At 32.9% G+C, this 15,873-nt stretch overlaps 1 protein-coding gene across 4 annotated transcripts in view; it reads right to left on the reverse strand.

The window, feature by feature from the left end:
- Positions 1-15,873, reverse strand: part of STAG1 (STAG1 cohesin complex component) — a gene marked incomplete at its 3' end in the record, with an annotated part of 426,381 nt that overhangs the window by 121,850 nt on the left and 288,658 nt on the right. For all 4 annotated transcript variants that reach the window (XM_082459166.1, XM_082459164.1, XM_082459165.1 and 1 more), the window contains one exon: positions 2,161-2,284. In XM_082459166.1, the coding sequence (XP_082315292.1) occupies positions 2,161-2,284 (124 nt within the window). The remainder of the gene's footprint in view (positions 1-2,160; positions 2,285-15,873) is intronic.

Raw genomic sequence — 15,873 nt, forward strand, 5'->3', positions numbered from 1 at the left:
AACTCATCAACAAAAAAACAAATAACCCAACTGAAAAATGGGCAGAAGACCTTAATAGACATTTCTCCAAAGAAGACATACAGATGGCCAATAGGCACATGAAAAGATGCTCAACATCACTAATTATTAGACAAATGCAAATCAAAACTACACTGAGGTACCACCTCACACCAGTCAGAATGGCCATCATTAAAAAGTCTACAAATAAATGCTGGAGAGAATGTGGAGAAAAGGGAACTCCTACACTGTTGGTGGGAATGTAAGCTGGTACAACCACTATGGAGAACAGTATGCAGGTTACTCAGAAAACTAAAAACAGATTTACCACATGATCCAGCAATCCTCCTCCTGGGAATATACCTGGACAACTATAATTCAAAAGATACATGCACCCCTATGTTCATAGCAGCACTGTTCACAATAGCCAAAACATGGAAACAACTTAAATGTCCATCGACAGAGAAATGGATAAAGAGGATGTAGTAAATATATACAATGGAATACTATTCAGCCACAAAAAGAACAAAATAATACCATTTGCAGCAACATGGATGCAACTAGAGAGTGCCATACTAAGTGAAGTCAGAAAGAGAAAGACAAATATATGATACCACTTACATGTGGAATCTAAAATATGGCACAAATGAACCTATCTACAAAACAGAAACAGACTCAAGTTGGGCAGGGAGAAGGATGGACTGGGAGTTTGGGATTGGTAGATGCAAACTATTACATTTAGAATGGATAAACAACAAGGTTCTAAGGTATAACACAGGGAACTATATTGAATATCCTGTGATAAACCATAATAGAAAATATAAAAAAAGAATGTATATATGTGTATAACTGAGTCACTTTACTGTACAGCAGAGATTGGCACAGCACTGTAAATCAACTATACATCAAAAAAAAAATTTTTTTAAATGCCAAACCTATAAAAAAAATAAATTGCTCTGAGCTCTCTAAAAAATCAATCAATCAATCAATCAATCAATCAATAAGTAAAAAATGCTCCACAGGCTAATAATGGTAATATATAGAAAATAAGTCTTAGACTATTACCAAAATTACTGTAAAAGTCTAAGAATATCATTGCATTTTAAAAGATAATATAAAAAAAAAGATAAAATGTCTTCTAATAGTTATGATACTTTTAACAATTCGAATAATGGAATATAACATCTTTCAAAAGAAATCATTGTTAAGATTTCTTTTTTGTGTGTGAAAACCTGGCAATTCAAGTTATAGAATGTCAGGTCATTCACTATAAAAATTCCAGCAATTTATCCTTCCTATCCTTGGTTATTTAAGGATTACATACTCAGGACTTAATAATGTGAGATTCCTTTTAAGTCAGAGCCTTTTCTAAGAGAGTGGAAGTAGAGACAGATTTTAAGACCAGATATTCTAGAATCCAACAAATCTATTCAACTCTGCTAAAACATTCTACTATGATATGACCTTAGAGAATTCAAAATAAGAAAGCTTATTTAGTTTCTATATATTAAGAGAAACAAGAAATCACTTTTGATTCCAAACTAGTAAAAAGATTATAATTAGCTTCTTGAGATACTACATTCTCTTAAAATTTAGATGTACCAGGTTGTCAACCTTGGTTTAAGAAAGCATTACAGGGGCTTCCCTGGTGGCGCAGTGGTTGAGAATCTGCCTGCCAATGCAGGGGACACGGGTTCGAGCCCTGGTCTGGGAAGATCCCACATGCCACGGAGCAACTGGGCCCGTGAGCCACAACTACTGAGCCTGCGCGTCTGGAGCCTGTGCTCCGCAACAAGAGAGGCCGCGATAATGAGGCCCGCGCACCACGATGAAGAGTGGCCCCCACTCGCCGCAACTAGAGAAAGCCCTCGCACAGAAACGAAGACCCAACACAGCCAAAAATAAATAAATTAATTAATTAATTAAAAAAAAAAAAGAAAAAGAAAGCATTACAACTAAGTAAGACACGGTTTTCACACATATGCTGATGTCTCAAGTTTCATCATGGCCACAAGTAAACAGTATTCAGCTGTATCATCTTAAATTTCCATATTATTATAACTCTTGAGAAAAACCAACCAATGCCATCTTAATTCCTAGCTTTCCAGTATTAATATTAGGACAAGTACATCTTCTATGAAAGTCGAGAACAGAGTAACTTACCCTGTCATGAAGAGTCCAGCCAACATATTTTAGGTAACTGTCATTTAGGAAGGCATCACTATACATTTTCATCCATACTCCAATTTCTTCAATACAAATGGCTCTAATCTCAGCAATAGCATCACTAGAGAAGGAATAAAAGAGACAAACCTCTGATTAATATCCAAAGCTAGAAAGTACTTCATACTCATTTTCAGCAAGCAATAGATATCAATATTATCCAAATACTGTTTTTATATCTGCACTCTCAAAGGTCTCCAACTTGAATATCTTCTATTTTTTATATGGCTTCTATAAAATAAAAACCACCAATACCAAACTGAAAAAAAAATGCTTCTGGAAATCATCTTATTTTGACTCAACTGCTCTATTTTCAGTGGACTAGGAAATGACATTTGGAGCTTTCTGAAAGCCTCACAATTATTATGGGATCAATAAACATGTTAAAACTTCTGAGGAACCAGAGTATCAACATCCAAATACAGAATAATGGAGAACTCAAAACGTGTTTCTCTAAATAACCGTGACTCTTTCTAAGCTAGTACACATCCAAAGAATTAAAAGAAAATAATTTTCATGAACAAAAAATTAGTATCTATGAGGCAAAATTGTAGCAGCCTGTATTATTTGAAAATGTATAGTAGTTTACAAAACCAAGACCTTGAAGTAACTGCACAGGGAAGAAGAATAGTTCACATTTAGTCACAACAGAACAATCCTGGTGACCACACTATGAAGTGGTAGCAGAACGAACCCCAAAAGTCAGGTCTCTGGCTCTGTGCCCAGAGAGCTTTTCACCTCACCATAAGCATCTACTACAACCCTCCTGGAACTACTTCTACTCTAAAATCTGTGAACCATGAACAAATACAGTGTTAGTATTTTTACCTTATCTTTCAACAGGTTAATAACTCTGGCTAAAAAAACCCCATATTATACAATTAAGATAAATCCTAACTTTCTTTTGTAGATCAATCTTAAAGGTTTCTGAGTTACCATACATGAATAATTTTTAATTCTCCAATTTACACAAGGCAATCATCTGTCAAGGAGCTTTCCTTACTTTCTCTTTCGTGATAAAATGAGTGCTAGTATTCTAATATTTAATTCTCTGCTCTAATAAATCTTAGTTCCTTCTAAGTCCATGTCATTGCTTAAAGAATAAAAATGTGAGAAACTTTCTCTTTCAAAACCATACTATCAATTACAGTCTTTAGTTTTCCTACATTTTTGTTGTTGTTTATACTTTTTTCTCATGGAGAGATTCTATAGCACAGAGGCTAATGATACAGACTTTGGAGCAAGACATCCTGAGTTCAAATCCTGATTCTGTTATTTACTAGCGGCAAGTTATTTCCCTCTTTCTTAGATTTCCTCATCTGTAAAACAGGGATAATAACTGAACCTAGACCTCACAGTTACTGTGAGAATGAACTCACTTAATAAAAGTATCAATAAGATACTTAGAACTGTGCCTGGTACCTACTAAAACCTTCCATCAATGTTCATTATTATAATCTTTTAACTGTCATCAATCTAGACATTCATAGATGATACAATATAAAAAGTAGCTTAAAAACTGTGAAAGAATGTTCCTTGACCTTTAAAATAATGAATGTGAATGGTTCAAGGGTGTTTCTTTTTTTCTAAATATGAAAAATTTCAGACATTACAAAGTTATTATGCTTTAACTTCATATATATTGTTTTATATATTTTGAAACTTTACATACATTATATCTTATAGGTATCCTCTCCAATTAGATTTTTTCACAAACCAGGTTTTGCAATTTATACACACTGAGTGGGGGAAAAAAAAGTATTTGGGATAGAAAATACTAAAATGCTTCACATGGGGTAGCAAGTAAGTATTTTTTCTTGGAACATCTGTGTACTTGATGTAGGACATGGTCAGTGAAGCCTGTGAGACACTGTTGTTATACTTAGAAGTGAAATTTACTGGGTGAGAAGAAATACACGTCTTCACCTGAATTAGATATTAACAAATTTCTCCATATAGTGCTTTCATCCCTGCCTGTCACTTGGTATTGTTCTACTATTTTATATAAATTTCCACTTCTAAGAACTACAAGTTCATATACTTTGTCTTCTACTGGGCTGTCCAAATTAAAAAAAAAAAAAATAACAACAGCAAAAATAGAACAAAATAAAATAGCTCCCTTCGAAAACCAAAACATAACCACAAAATACCCAAATCCCAAAGATCAATTACACTTATTCTCTGCTGAAATGCGCTTGTACAAACCAATCAAAAAAATTAAACAAAACCAGGCTGAGTTTTTTATTACACAAGCTCAGGGAAGTAGCCTAAGGACACAATGAATAGGTATGGTATTTTGATTAAAACTATAGTGACTACTAAGTACAGTAACTCATAATACATAGCTCAATCATTCTTCCATTCATTACCATTGGTATTACCATTACCTCTGGTATTGAGATTATGGGTGGCTGATTCCCAAGGCTAGAGAATATAAAGGCTTAGATTTATTTCAGTAGGAAAATATTGCTCAAAATCTTTTTTCATAACCATTTCTATGTCTAAGCCTAACCTCTAATACCTTTTTCTCTCACTTATTAGACTGCCAAAAGCTCATGTTCTTGGAACACAGCTCTTCTCTGTAAGCAGTGCCAACATTTTGATACAGCTTATCTTCTTGGAATCCCAGTCCTTGTCTACTTCAGATGCTAGTCTGATGCCTCCCACTTGAACTTAAAATTTTTAAAATATCCTTTCTAGACTTAGAATTTGACTATGTATGTAAGACAGCCCATTCTACTACTATTAAAAGTCCCTAGGTGATTCTTCTCCTATTTGGGTTTTGGAGCTCTAATCTACTTTGCTTGCTGATACCACCCTATTAATCATTCTCTACATGTAATTATATTATGTAATTACAGACTATACAGTAAAATTAGTATTTCTTTGTGGTGGTCTTAAAATGTCCACAAATTTTCTGTTACTATTCCCTTTGGTGGAGACACATGCTTCTTTTCTTGAATATGGGTGTACTTATTAACTTGTTTCTAATAAATATAATTCAGTGGAAATGATGAATTTTGGCATCTGAAGCTAGGTCAAAAATGACATACTGACTTCTCCTTTGTTCTCTCTCTTGGATCAATCTCTCTCAGGAAAGCCAACTGCCATGTCTTAAGGACATTCTAGCCGCCTTATAGAGAACTCAATGTGGTGAGTAACTAGGTCTTCTTCCACCAGCCATGTGAGTAAGCCATACGAGAAGCAGATGCTCCAACCACAGTCGAGCCTTCAAATGACTGCAGCTTCAACCAAAGTCTTGATTGCAATCTGATGAGAGAACTTAAGCCAGAACCCCCTAGCTAGGCCACTCCCAAATTCTTGACCCATAGTAACAATGAGATAACGTATACTGTACCAAGTTTTGGGGTAAGTTGTTATATGGCAAAAGTTAACCAATATTATTAATTTTACTGTTATTAAAGGCCTTTACCAACTGAGCCATAACCAATCTTCTTTTAGTTTGGTCTATGAATGAGTTCTTTAGTCCAAATAGCTCAACTGCACAGATTACGTGTCTGTGGTGATTTCTACACTCACAGTGTCCTCATTCCACTCTGATTACCTACAATGATTATTCTTTCAAGCTCTAGTAAACTTTCAGGTCCTCCATGATTCGTGGCACATCCTCTTATTACCACAGATAGCTTTCTTCTTGCCTTCTAGGAACTAACATTCTATTTAAGTAAATGAAGTACAAAATGAAAATGCAGTATATTTCTAAGTATTCCCTGGCTTGATTACAATATATTTTTTGATATACAGATATTTTTCTCATATTTTAGAGATCTTCAGTCTTTGATTTTTATGTTACATTTATTTTTAACACCTTAATCTTTATTTCCAAAGGTCTCACTCCATTTAGAAAGATAACGTTTAGCTGCAGGTGTTTGGAAGTTTCCAAAGCAAAGATTAAGTAGGGGGCAAAAAAGTTAGTAAGACAAGAGGAAATGTATAAAGACAATCACACGATGAACTAATTTTCATAGTTCTAGTACTGGGGCCTTGAAATGAACAACTAAAAATGAAGTCAGAATACACTTTACTTGCAAACTCAAAGAAAGAAAAAAACTAGAAAAGAATAATTCTGGGGCAATTAATCCTTTGCTGTAGCTCTTTTTTAAAGCATAAAAGAATAATTATGTTCACTTCTATGGAAAACTTACCTAATTTACTGATCTTCAGTTAGTATGCCTTTAATTTAATATCTGGACTTAAGTTTTTGTTTTGAATTACTTTATTGGTAAATGAAATTCAAATTGTTTTCTGCTACTGAATTTTAATTAAATGTTTTGTGTACTACCCTTATAGATGCTTTCCCAGTAAGGAAGAAGACTAAATTAAAATGACTGATAAACAAATTTCAGAGACTAATTCTTGGTTAATATATATGTTTTGACACAGTTATCTCTCTTACACAAGAAATCTCATGAGAGCTCTAGAGTAAGAAATAATTGAGAATGCTAAGAAGGGCCACTATCTAAATTGTACAACACAATAAATTCATGACTCAACCAATTTTGTCACTAATGTTTGTCTAAAAAAATTTACATTTTCCAAAATAGAACAACTCTTAGAGATTGGGGGAAAAAAAGCCTAAGGGAGAAAGGAATAGCTGAAGGAGTTACTGAAAAGTCAAACTATATCCTTTATTAGACTGTGAACAAGAACTTGAGAATAGAGATGATAGCTTGCAGAAAGATGATTAAAATAACTATTACCTTATAGAGTATTAAATGTTAGCAAAGGGCAGTAGAAGGAACACAGAAGTATGTAAAATGATGGAGGGAAACAGAAGGGGTCAAGGAAGGCTTCTGAGAGGCAGTAATGTTTGTGTAGACCCAAAGAGCTGAAACTCTCCTGGTTTGCTTACTAAATCCAAATCTTCCATTGAATTATTTCAGGATGATCAGCATCATTTAAAGTGCATTAGAAACATAATAGTTTATGAAATTAAAAATACTTTTCATCTCTTTCATTGCATTATCCATTAGAGAAAATACTGACAATATATACAAGGCATTTTATCACTAAGAGTCTCCCAGAGAGCAGGTGACATAGCTATCTGCTATCATGCATTACTCCTTAATATTCTACTATTAACAGAAATTTAGGCGTAACATTAAAAACTGAATGTCAAGGATACATTAACTTTCAAAGAAAAATACCTTTAATTTACATTTACATTCTAACTATGAACTTAACCCACAGGTTAAGTCAAGGGTGAAATGTTAGGAAGTAAGAAGATTAAAATAATAGAATGACAGTTTACTCAGAATAAATCATATAAGAATAGCTCTGAAAACATGATTCTGAAATGTTTCACTACTGTATAAAAAGATGAAAGACTCAACGAGAATATAAAAAATATCCATGTTTCATCTTCTCAAAATTGTTGAAATCTTTCCTCTGTTATCACTTCTTTCATTAAATTTGTTAATAATAAGAACCAAACTTTTAAATTCTTTTACTATCACTAAAATAAGTCTTTCTTTTTTGATTTTAAGACTTTCTCATGGTCTTTGATGTTCTGTACTTTGACTACAGTAGGTCTATATGTGAAACATTTTTCTTAACCTGCTCAACACTCTTAATTTTTTCAATTTGAACATTCCATTTTTTAATCAATTTTGTAAAATTTCAGTTCTCTCATTTTACTACTTCTTTCCAATACTTCTCTCTTTGTTTGAAATCCTATGTAAAGGACTTAAGAGGCCTCTCAAATGATCCCCCATTTTTCAGAAATGTCATTCTATTATCTTCTATGCCTAGGTAAATTCCTCAATATTATATTCTAATTCACTAAGTGTCCCTTCAACAGTCTAAAGCATATTTTCTTCACTAAATATATATCCATTAATATATTTTTCATGTCTGGTATTTTAAAATTGTGTTTTTAAGTCCACTTGTTCATATTATATGCCATTTAATTGTTGAATAAACTGGGTCATTTGATCTATGCAACTTCCCTCATTCTGGACTAAAATGATACCATAAGGATTCAGTCAGACAAAATGCTCTTCTATTTTCTGTGTTTCCTATGGACTAGTAGTTAAATCTAACAATTAATTTAATCTTAATTTAATTTTAATTAATTAATATTTAAATTTTTGAAGTTCGGGCGGCAGGAGAGAAAAAGCATTAACTGAAAGTGTCATCTCTCCACAGCACTTCTATTTCTAGTATGTACATGCAGTAACATTTTCCCTTAATCAATAAAGTGGACTAAGTGATACTTCTGGAGAAACCAATGATTGGTATCCATGACATGCTGATCACTTTGGCAGGCAGGTCATACTCTCACCTATATTTTCAACCCTCTTTTGAGGAATTGAAATTTTTTTAAAATAAATTTATCTATTTATTTAGTTTATTTTGGCTGCGTTGGGTCTTTGTTGCTGCACATGGGCTTTCTCTAGTTGCAGCGAGCAGGGGCTACTCTTCATTGCAGTGTGCAGGCTTCTCATTGTGGTGGCTTTTCTTGTTGTGGAGCGTGGGCTCTAAGTGCGTGGGCTTCAGTAATTGTGCCTCCTGGGCTCCAGAGCTCAGGCTCAGTAGTTGTGGCACACGGGCTTAGCTGCTCCACGGCATGTGGGATCTTCCCGGCCCAGGGCTCAAACCTGTGTTCCCTGCATTGGCAGACAGATTCTTAACCACTGCGCCACCAAGGAAGCCCAGAGGAACTGAAATTTTAATGTATCAAAAGTGAGTTATGACAGATTCAATACTAGTATGCAAGGTCTGATTAAATAAAAAAATCAATAAGGTAACAGTAGGAAATTAATGAAGTTGCTTTTATGAGAATAAAAGGTTGAAAATTTTGGCAAGACTCAGAAAGGGTGGGTCACTAAAATGAAATAAAGGCTATGTTATTTTGGTGTTGAAGATTGAGGTAAAATCATAAAAAATGATATGGATTCTGCATTCAAAATTGCATGGCTGAGCCACGATGGACAGGATTTATGCTTCTTCCACTTGAAAAAACTGCATAAAATACATGAAATAATATTTTTTAGATGCTGGATATCAGGCAGAGCAGGGCAGTGGTATAGGCAGGGGAACCTATACAGAGCCTGGGTATTTCCCTGAGTTGAGGAAAAGGAGCTGGGACTCTAGAGGACAAGGTGGCTAGATTTTACAAGGCACAGTACCAGAGATGCACAGAGAGAGTGAGCTCTGGAAATCTGCAGAAAGACCGTATCAACTCTTCAGCTGAGTATAAAGAGCATGTACATGTGAACAAACCACCCAATGCTGGGGAAAGAATGGAAAGAGCAGAGAGGGCAATCTCTGGAGCAAACATAGGGCTTGGAATACTTTGTGTTACAGTGATCCAGAGCAGGAAAACCTTGTAATTCACAGGGCATCAAGAAAAGTACAAAGAATGGTTTTATCTTAGTATCTGGGTAAAGTTAACCTTAGACTAAACGCTGCCCTGGTCCACTTAACAAACCTTAAAAAAAGTCTTGAAAAGATCAAACATTAATTATGTCCCAGAGAAAAGTGGATGAATATCTTAAGAATATATTGTCTGGCACACATCAAAACAAAACCCACAGTGGTTGGCACCTAATAAAAATTGCCAGGCATTCAGAGAAGGAAATGACCCATAATAAGGGGGAAAAGTAATCAAAACAAACAGAATCAGAAATGACACAGATGATAAAACTAGTAAAACAGAACATTAAAAGTTACAACAAAATACGTATGTTCAAGAGACTTGAGGAGAGCCTGGAGGTAATAAAAGAAAAATGAAGAAAATAACCCTGAAGAACATCATGACAAAATTGGTTAAACTAGTTACAAAAACAAAAAAATTTAAATGCAACCAGAGCAAAAGATAATTAACTACAAAGGACACAAGATAAGAATGACAGCAGTTCTAGTTGGAAACAAGCCAAACCAGAGATAATGGAACAATTCCTTTAAAAGACTGAAAAAAAAGTCAACCTACGATTCTATACTAAGAGAAAACACCTTTCTTCCCATCCCCCCAAATAACTCAAAATACAAAAACAATCTTTTTAGTTTTCTGGAAAGAAATTCAAAAAAGTTGAGAAGCATTTACTCATAAAAAGCTGATGAAATTTGGGCCCAAAACAGCAAAAATCTATGGCATTCTTGAATAGACATAACCCCTTCAAACACACTAAATCCCAGAGCAGCAGGTGTAGTGGAGGTAGCAGGATTGGGAATGCCCATGAAAACCACGGTTTTAAGCTGAGGAAGCTGACTTGATTGGTAGAAACATGCTAAACACCAACACCCAGGGAAGATTTCAATAAAAAGAGCAAACTCTGTAAGAAATGTATGGGGAAATACCAGAGTTCTGCTAGTCTAAAGCTACAGTCCAGGAGAGATAAATTCCTCAGATTAAGTCCAAGTAAATTATTCAAAAACAAAATCCCCAACAATACAACAAACTTCAGGGGAAAAAAAATCAGAATCCAAATTTGCTAAGATATATTTTGTAAAATGCACAGTTTTTAACAAAAGATTATATGATGTACAAAGAAAAAGGGAAGTAATACCTATACTTGGATATTGAAACAGTCTAAAGAAACTGTCTCCGAGTGGGCCCAGCTGTTAAATTTAGCAACGATCTTAAAGCAGATCCAATAAATATAATCAAATTATATTGAAAGATGCTATAGTCAAAGAACTAGATGAGAACATGACAAGACCTCAACCAATAGTGGATTATGATAAAGAAACAGCAACTATAAAAATAGGACCAACTGAAAAGTACAATAACAGAAATAAAAAACTCACCATATGGTTTCAGCAGCATATTTGAGTTGACAGAAAAAAAACACTGAACCTGAAGATAGGTAAACAGAAATTACCCAAAGAATAGAGATGAAAAACATTGAGGAAGGAAAAACGAGAGAGAGAGAGAGAGAGAGAGAGAGAGAGCACACATGCATGTAAGCTCCAAAAGCCTAGGAAACAATATCATGTATACCAGTATATGTGTGAAAGGAGTCCAAACAAAGAGATATGGGTAAAAAATACTTGAAGAATCAATGGCTAAAAGCTTATGAAATTTGATGAAAAACATGAATCTACAGATCCAAGAAGGTCAACAAAATCTTAGTAGGATAAACACAAAGAGGTCCATATCTAAACACATAAGCAAACTGCTGAAAGCCAAAGAAAAATGGGGGAAAAAAGAAGAAAAGAAAATAAAAGCTACAAAAAAAGTGACCATAATGTACAGGGGAACAGCAAGATTAACAACTAATTTTTTACTCAGAGACAATGAAGTCCAGTAGGTGGTAGAGAGGCACTTAAAGTGTTAAAGGAAAATAAAACTGTTCACCAAGAATTCTATATCCAGCAAAACTATCTTTCAAATATGGAGGATGAAATAATGACATTTCCAGATAAACAAAGACTGCTAGGACACTTGCCTTATAAGAAACTGTAAAGAAAGTCCTTCAAACTGAAAGGAAATAACTCTATACAGTAACTCAAATTCACAGAAGAAAATGAAGAATGCTGGAAATGTTAACAACAGGGTAAAAAGAGAAGATAGCATGAATACTTCTTTGTTTAATTTCATTGAAAATCATAAGATTGTATATACTGATAATAGTTAAAATGGTAATGTTGGGATAATACCAGATAGAGATAAAAGATATTTGACAATAATAGTACAAAGGAAGAACAAGAAAATGGGGCTATACTGGAACAAAGATGCTACATTTAGTCATGCTAATGGGATGTAGTTTCTGTAGCAACCATAAAGAAAATAACAGAGATTGTTCAATGGATAAAAACACAAGATCCAACTCTAGGCTGTCTATAAGAGATATATTTCATATTCAAAGACACAAACAGTGAAAGGATGATAAAAGATACATCATACAAAAAGTAACCATAAAAGAACTAGAGGTATATTATTATCAGGCAAAGAAGTCTTTGAGACAAAAAAAAAAAAGTCATACTAAAAAAGGATATTTCATAATGATAAAAAGGTCTACAGGAAGATGTAACAGAACAGCAGAATATATTCTTTTTATATGCACATGTAGTATTTTTTTTTGGATAATCCAACTGATTAAGAAAAAAACAAGGTCCATAAAGTATAAAATGATTCAAATATCAATACCTGAAAGTGTGTTTACTAACAACAATGCAATTAAACTAGAAATTAAGAGGAGAAATTAATTTGGAAAACCTCCAAATATTTCGAAATTAAACAAGAAAACTTAACAACCCATGAGTCAAAGAAGAAATCACAAGTAAAATAAGGAAATATTTAGTTGTGAATAAAATTTAAAATACAACATATTTGTTGTATAAAATGTCATGGTATGTCACTAAAGCGGTACTTTGAGGGAAATTTATAGCTTAGCATGCCAGATAAGAAAGGAAGAAGGCTATACAAATCAACAATCTACCTTAGGAAACTAAAAGAAGATAAGTAAATTAAAACTAAAGCAATCACATGGAAGGAAATATTAAGGTTGAAGCAAAAATCAATGAAATAAAAAAATACATAAAGTCAATGAAAGCAAAAGTTTATTCTCTGAAAAGATCAATATAACTGACAAACCTTTAGCTAGGCTGACTGACCAACACAAAAAAGAGAGAAGATACAAATTACAAAATCAAGAATGAGTAAGGAGACTTCCTACAGAAATAAAAATGATTATAAAGAAATATCATAAATAACATTATACAATCAAATGTGCAATATGCATGAAATAAAGTATTGTCTGAGACAAATTACCATAATGAATCAACAAGGAATAGAAAATTTGGATAGATCTATAATAAGAAGTTTAATTAGTAAATGAAAATCCTCACACAAAGGAAAACCTAGGCTTAAAGGACTTCCATGGTGAATTCTATCAAATTAATAAAACAAAACAAAACCAAAAAAACCAATCTTCCATAAACTCTTTCAGAAAATAGAGCAGGAGGGAACATTTTCCAGTTCTCTGAGGCTAGTAAGCATATTAATACCCCTTATGAAAGTAGACACAAAAATCCCTAACAAAATACTAGCAAACTAAATCCAGTAGCATAGAAAAAACATTATATACCACGACCGTGTGGAATTTTCCCAAATTGCAAGATTGGTCTAATATCTGAAAATGAATGAATATAATACCTTATATCAATAAAAAAGCCTGTATTTTTATCTCAACTGAAACAGAAAAAATGAAATCAAACAATCAATCACAATAGAAACACCTAACAAAACCAGGTTAGAAGGGAATCTCCTCATCCTACTAAAGGGTATCGACATAAAAAACTTACAGCTAATGACATTATACTTAATTTTAAAGACTAATTATTTTCCCATTAAGATCAGGAATAAAAGTAAAGCTGTCCTCTCTCACCAGTTTTACTCAATATTGTACTGGAGATTCTATTCAGTACAACAGGCCAATAAAAAAAATTAAAAGTGCCTTTGTTCACAAATGGCATGATCCTTTATGTAGAAAATTCTAAAGAATCTACAAAAACAAAACCCCCAAACTACAGAACTAATGAAAGTATTTTATAATTTTGCAGTAATAAAAGAATTATACTTTACATATTAATAAGGAAGAGTCTAGAACAAAAATTAAGGACACAATTCCATTTATAACAAAATAAAAATGAAAACAAAATAAATTTAACAAAAGTAGTAGAAGACATACACTGAAAATAATAAAAATTGCTAAGAGAAACTAAAGAATATCTAAATAAATGGAGATACAACCTATATTCACAGAATGGAAAATTCAATATAATGAGGAAGGAAATTCTCTCCAAATTGGTGTACTGATTCATTATATTCTCTATCAAAATTCCAGCAAGCTTTTGTGAAAAAATTGACAATCTGATTATAGAATTTATATAGAAATGTAAAGAATCTATTAGTCATAACAATTTTGAAAAACAAAGTAAAAGGACATAACACTACCTAATTTTAAAAACTTACTCTAAAGGAAAAATACTGTATGCTCTCACTTACACATAGACTCTAAAAAAGCTAAACTAATAGAAATAGAGAGTAGAAAGGTGGTCACCAGATGCTGGGGTGGGGGGAAACTGGGGAGATGTTGGTCAAAGAGTACAAACTTCTAGTTATAAGATAAATAGGTTCTAGGGACCTAATGTACACCATGGTGACTACAGTTAACAATACTGTAGTACACAGTTGAAAGTTGCTAAGGGAGTAATTCTTAAATGTTATCACCACCTAAATAAAAAAAGGTAATTACTTGAGATGATGGAGGTATTAACTAACCTTATTGTGATAATCATTTCACAATATATTATGTGTTTCAAAGGATCTTGTTGTACACCTTAAACTTACATATGTTATATGTCAATTACATCTCAACAAAGCTTTTAAAAAACACCTTAAAAGTACTGTAATCAATACAGCTGGTAAGGGTTTAAGGACAAATTAGAAAATCCAGAAAAAAAACTTTGCATTCATGGTCATTTGATTCCCAAGAAAAGTGCCAAAGCAATTCAGCTGAAGAACAGCCTTTCACCAATAGTGCTTGTAAAAATGAATATCTATATGCAAAAAGTGTCCTTATATCCTTATATCGCACCATAAACAAAAATTAACTTAAAAAATCATTCATATAAATTAACTTAAATGATTAAATGATTAAACTTCTAGAATAAAACACAGAAGAACAGTTTGGGTTAGGAAAAATGTTCACAGATATGACATCAAAAGCATGACCATAGAAGAAAAATTGATGTCACTGCATTCAAACTGAAAACTTGTTCTTCAAAAGGTATCATTAAGAAAATGAAAGGAAAGCCAAAGGCTGGGGAAAAATATGAAAATCATTCATGTGATAATGCACCTGTATCAAGAATACAAAAAGTACTCCTATAAAATCCCTCTTGATAATTGTTAGAATAAAAAGACAGACAATCAGTACGGATAGAAAAGACGTCAACAATAACCATCAACCAAGTTTGACCTAATTGACATAAAAACAAAACCATGATACATACTCTTTTCCTATGCAAATAAAAACTTTATCAAGATAGAACATACTGTGGGCCATAAAACAAATATCAATAAACTTAAAAGCATTCAAATCACATAAAGTATGTTCTCTGACTAAAATGAACTTAAGTTAGGAGACAATAACAGAAAGTTTTGAGATATTTGCAAATATATACCAAACTTCTAAATAATCCATGACTCAAAGAAACAAGTCCAGATGGAAATTAGAAAGTATTTTGAACTAAATGAAAATGGAAACACAACATATCCAAATTTAGGGGATACAGCTATGGCACAGCTAAGAAAGAAATTTATTTCTCCATTTCCCCCTTGAGAAACTAAAGGGCAGAGGAAGGAAACCCAAAGAAAGCAGAAGAAGGAAAATAATAAGGAGAAGAACAGTAATCAAGTGAAACAGAAAACAGAAAAATAGAGAAGTACAATTAACCAAAATCTCATTTTCTAAGAAAAAATAAATATAGTTGATTAGCTCTAGACAGACTGATATGTGAGAGATGAAACCACCAATACTATGAACAACTTTATGCTGATATTTCTTGAATATACTTCAACAACTTAGATGAATCTATCATTATTTTGTAAGACAAACTAAACAGTCTTATATCTACTAAAGAAATTTAATTTGTAATTTAAAACATCCTTACAAAGAAAAC

This window comes from Balaenoptera physalus (genome assembly GCF_965194825.1).
Source record: "Balaenoptera physalus genome assembly, chromosome: 4".
Lineage (NCBI taxonomy): Eukaryota > Metazoa > Chordata > Mammalia > Artiodactyla > Balaenopteridae > Balaenoptera > Balaenoptera physalus.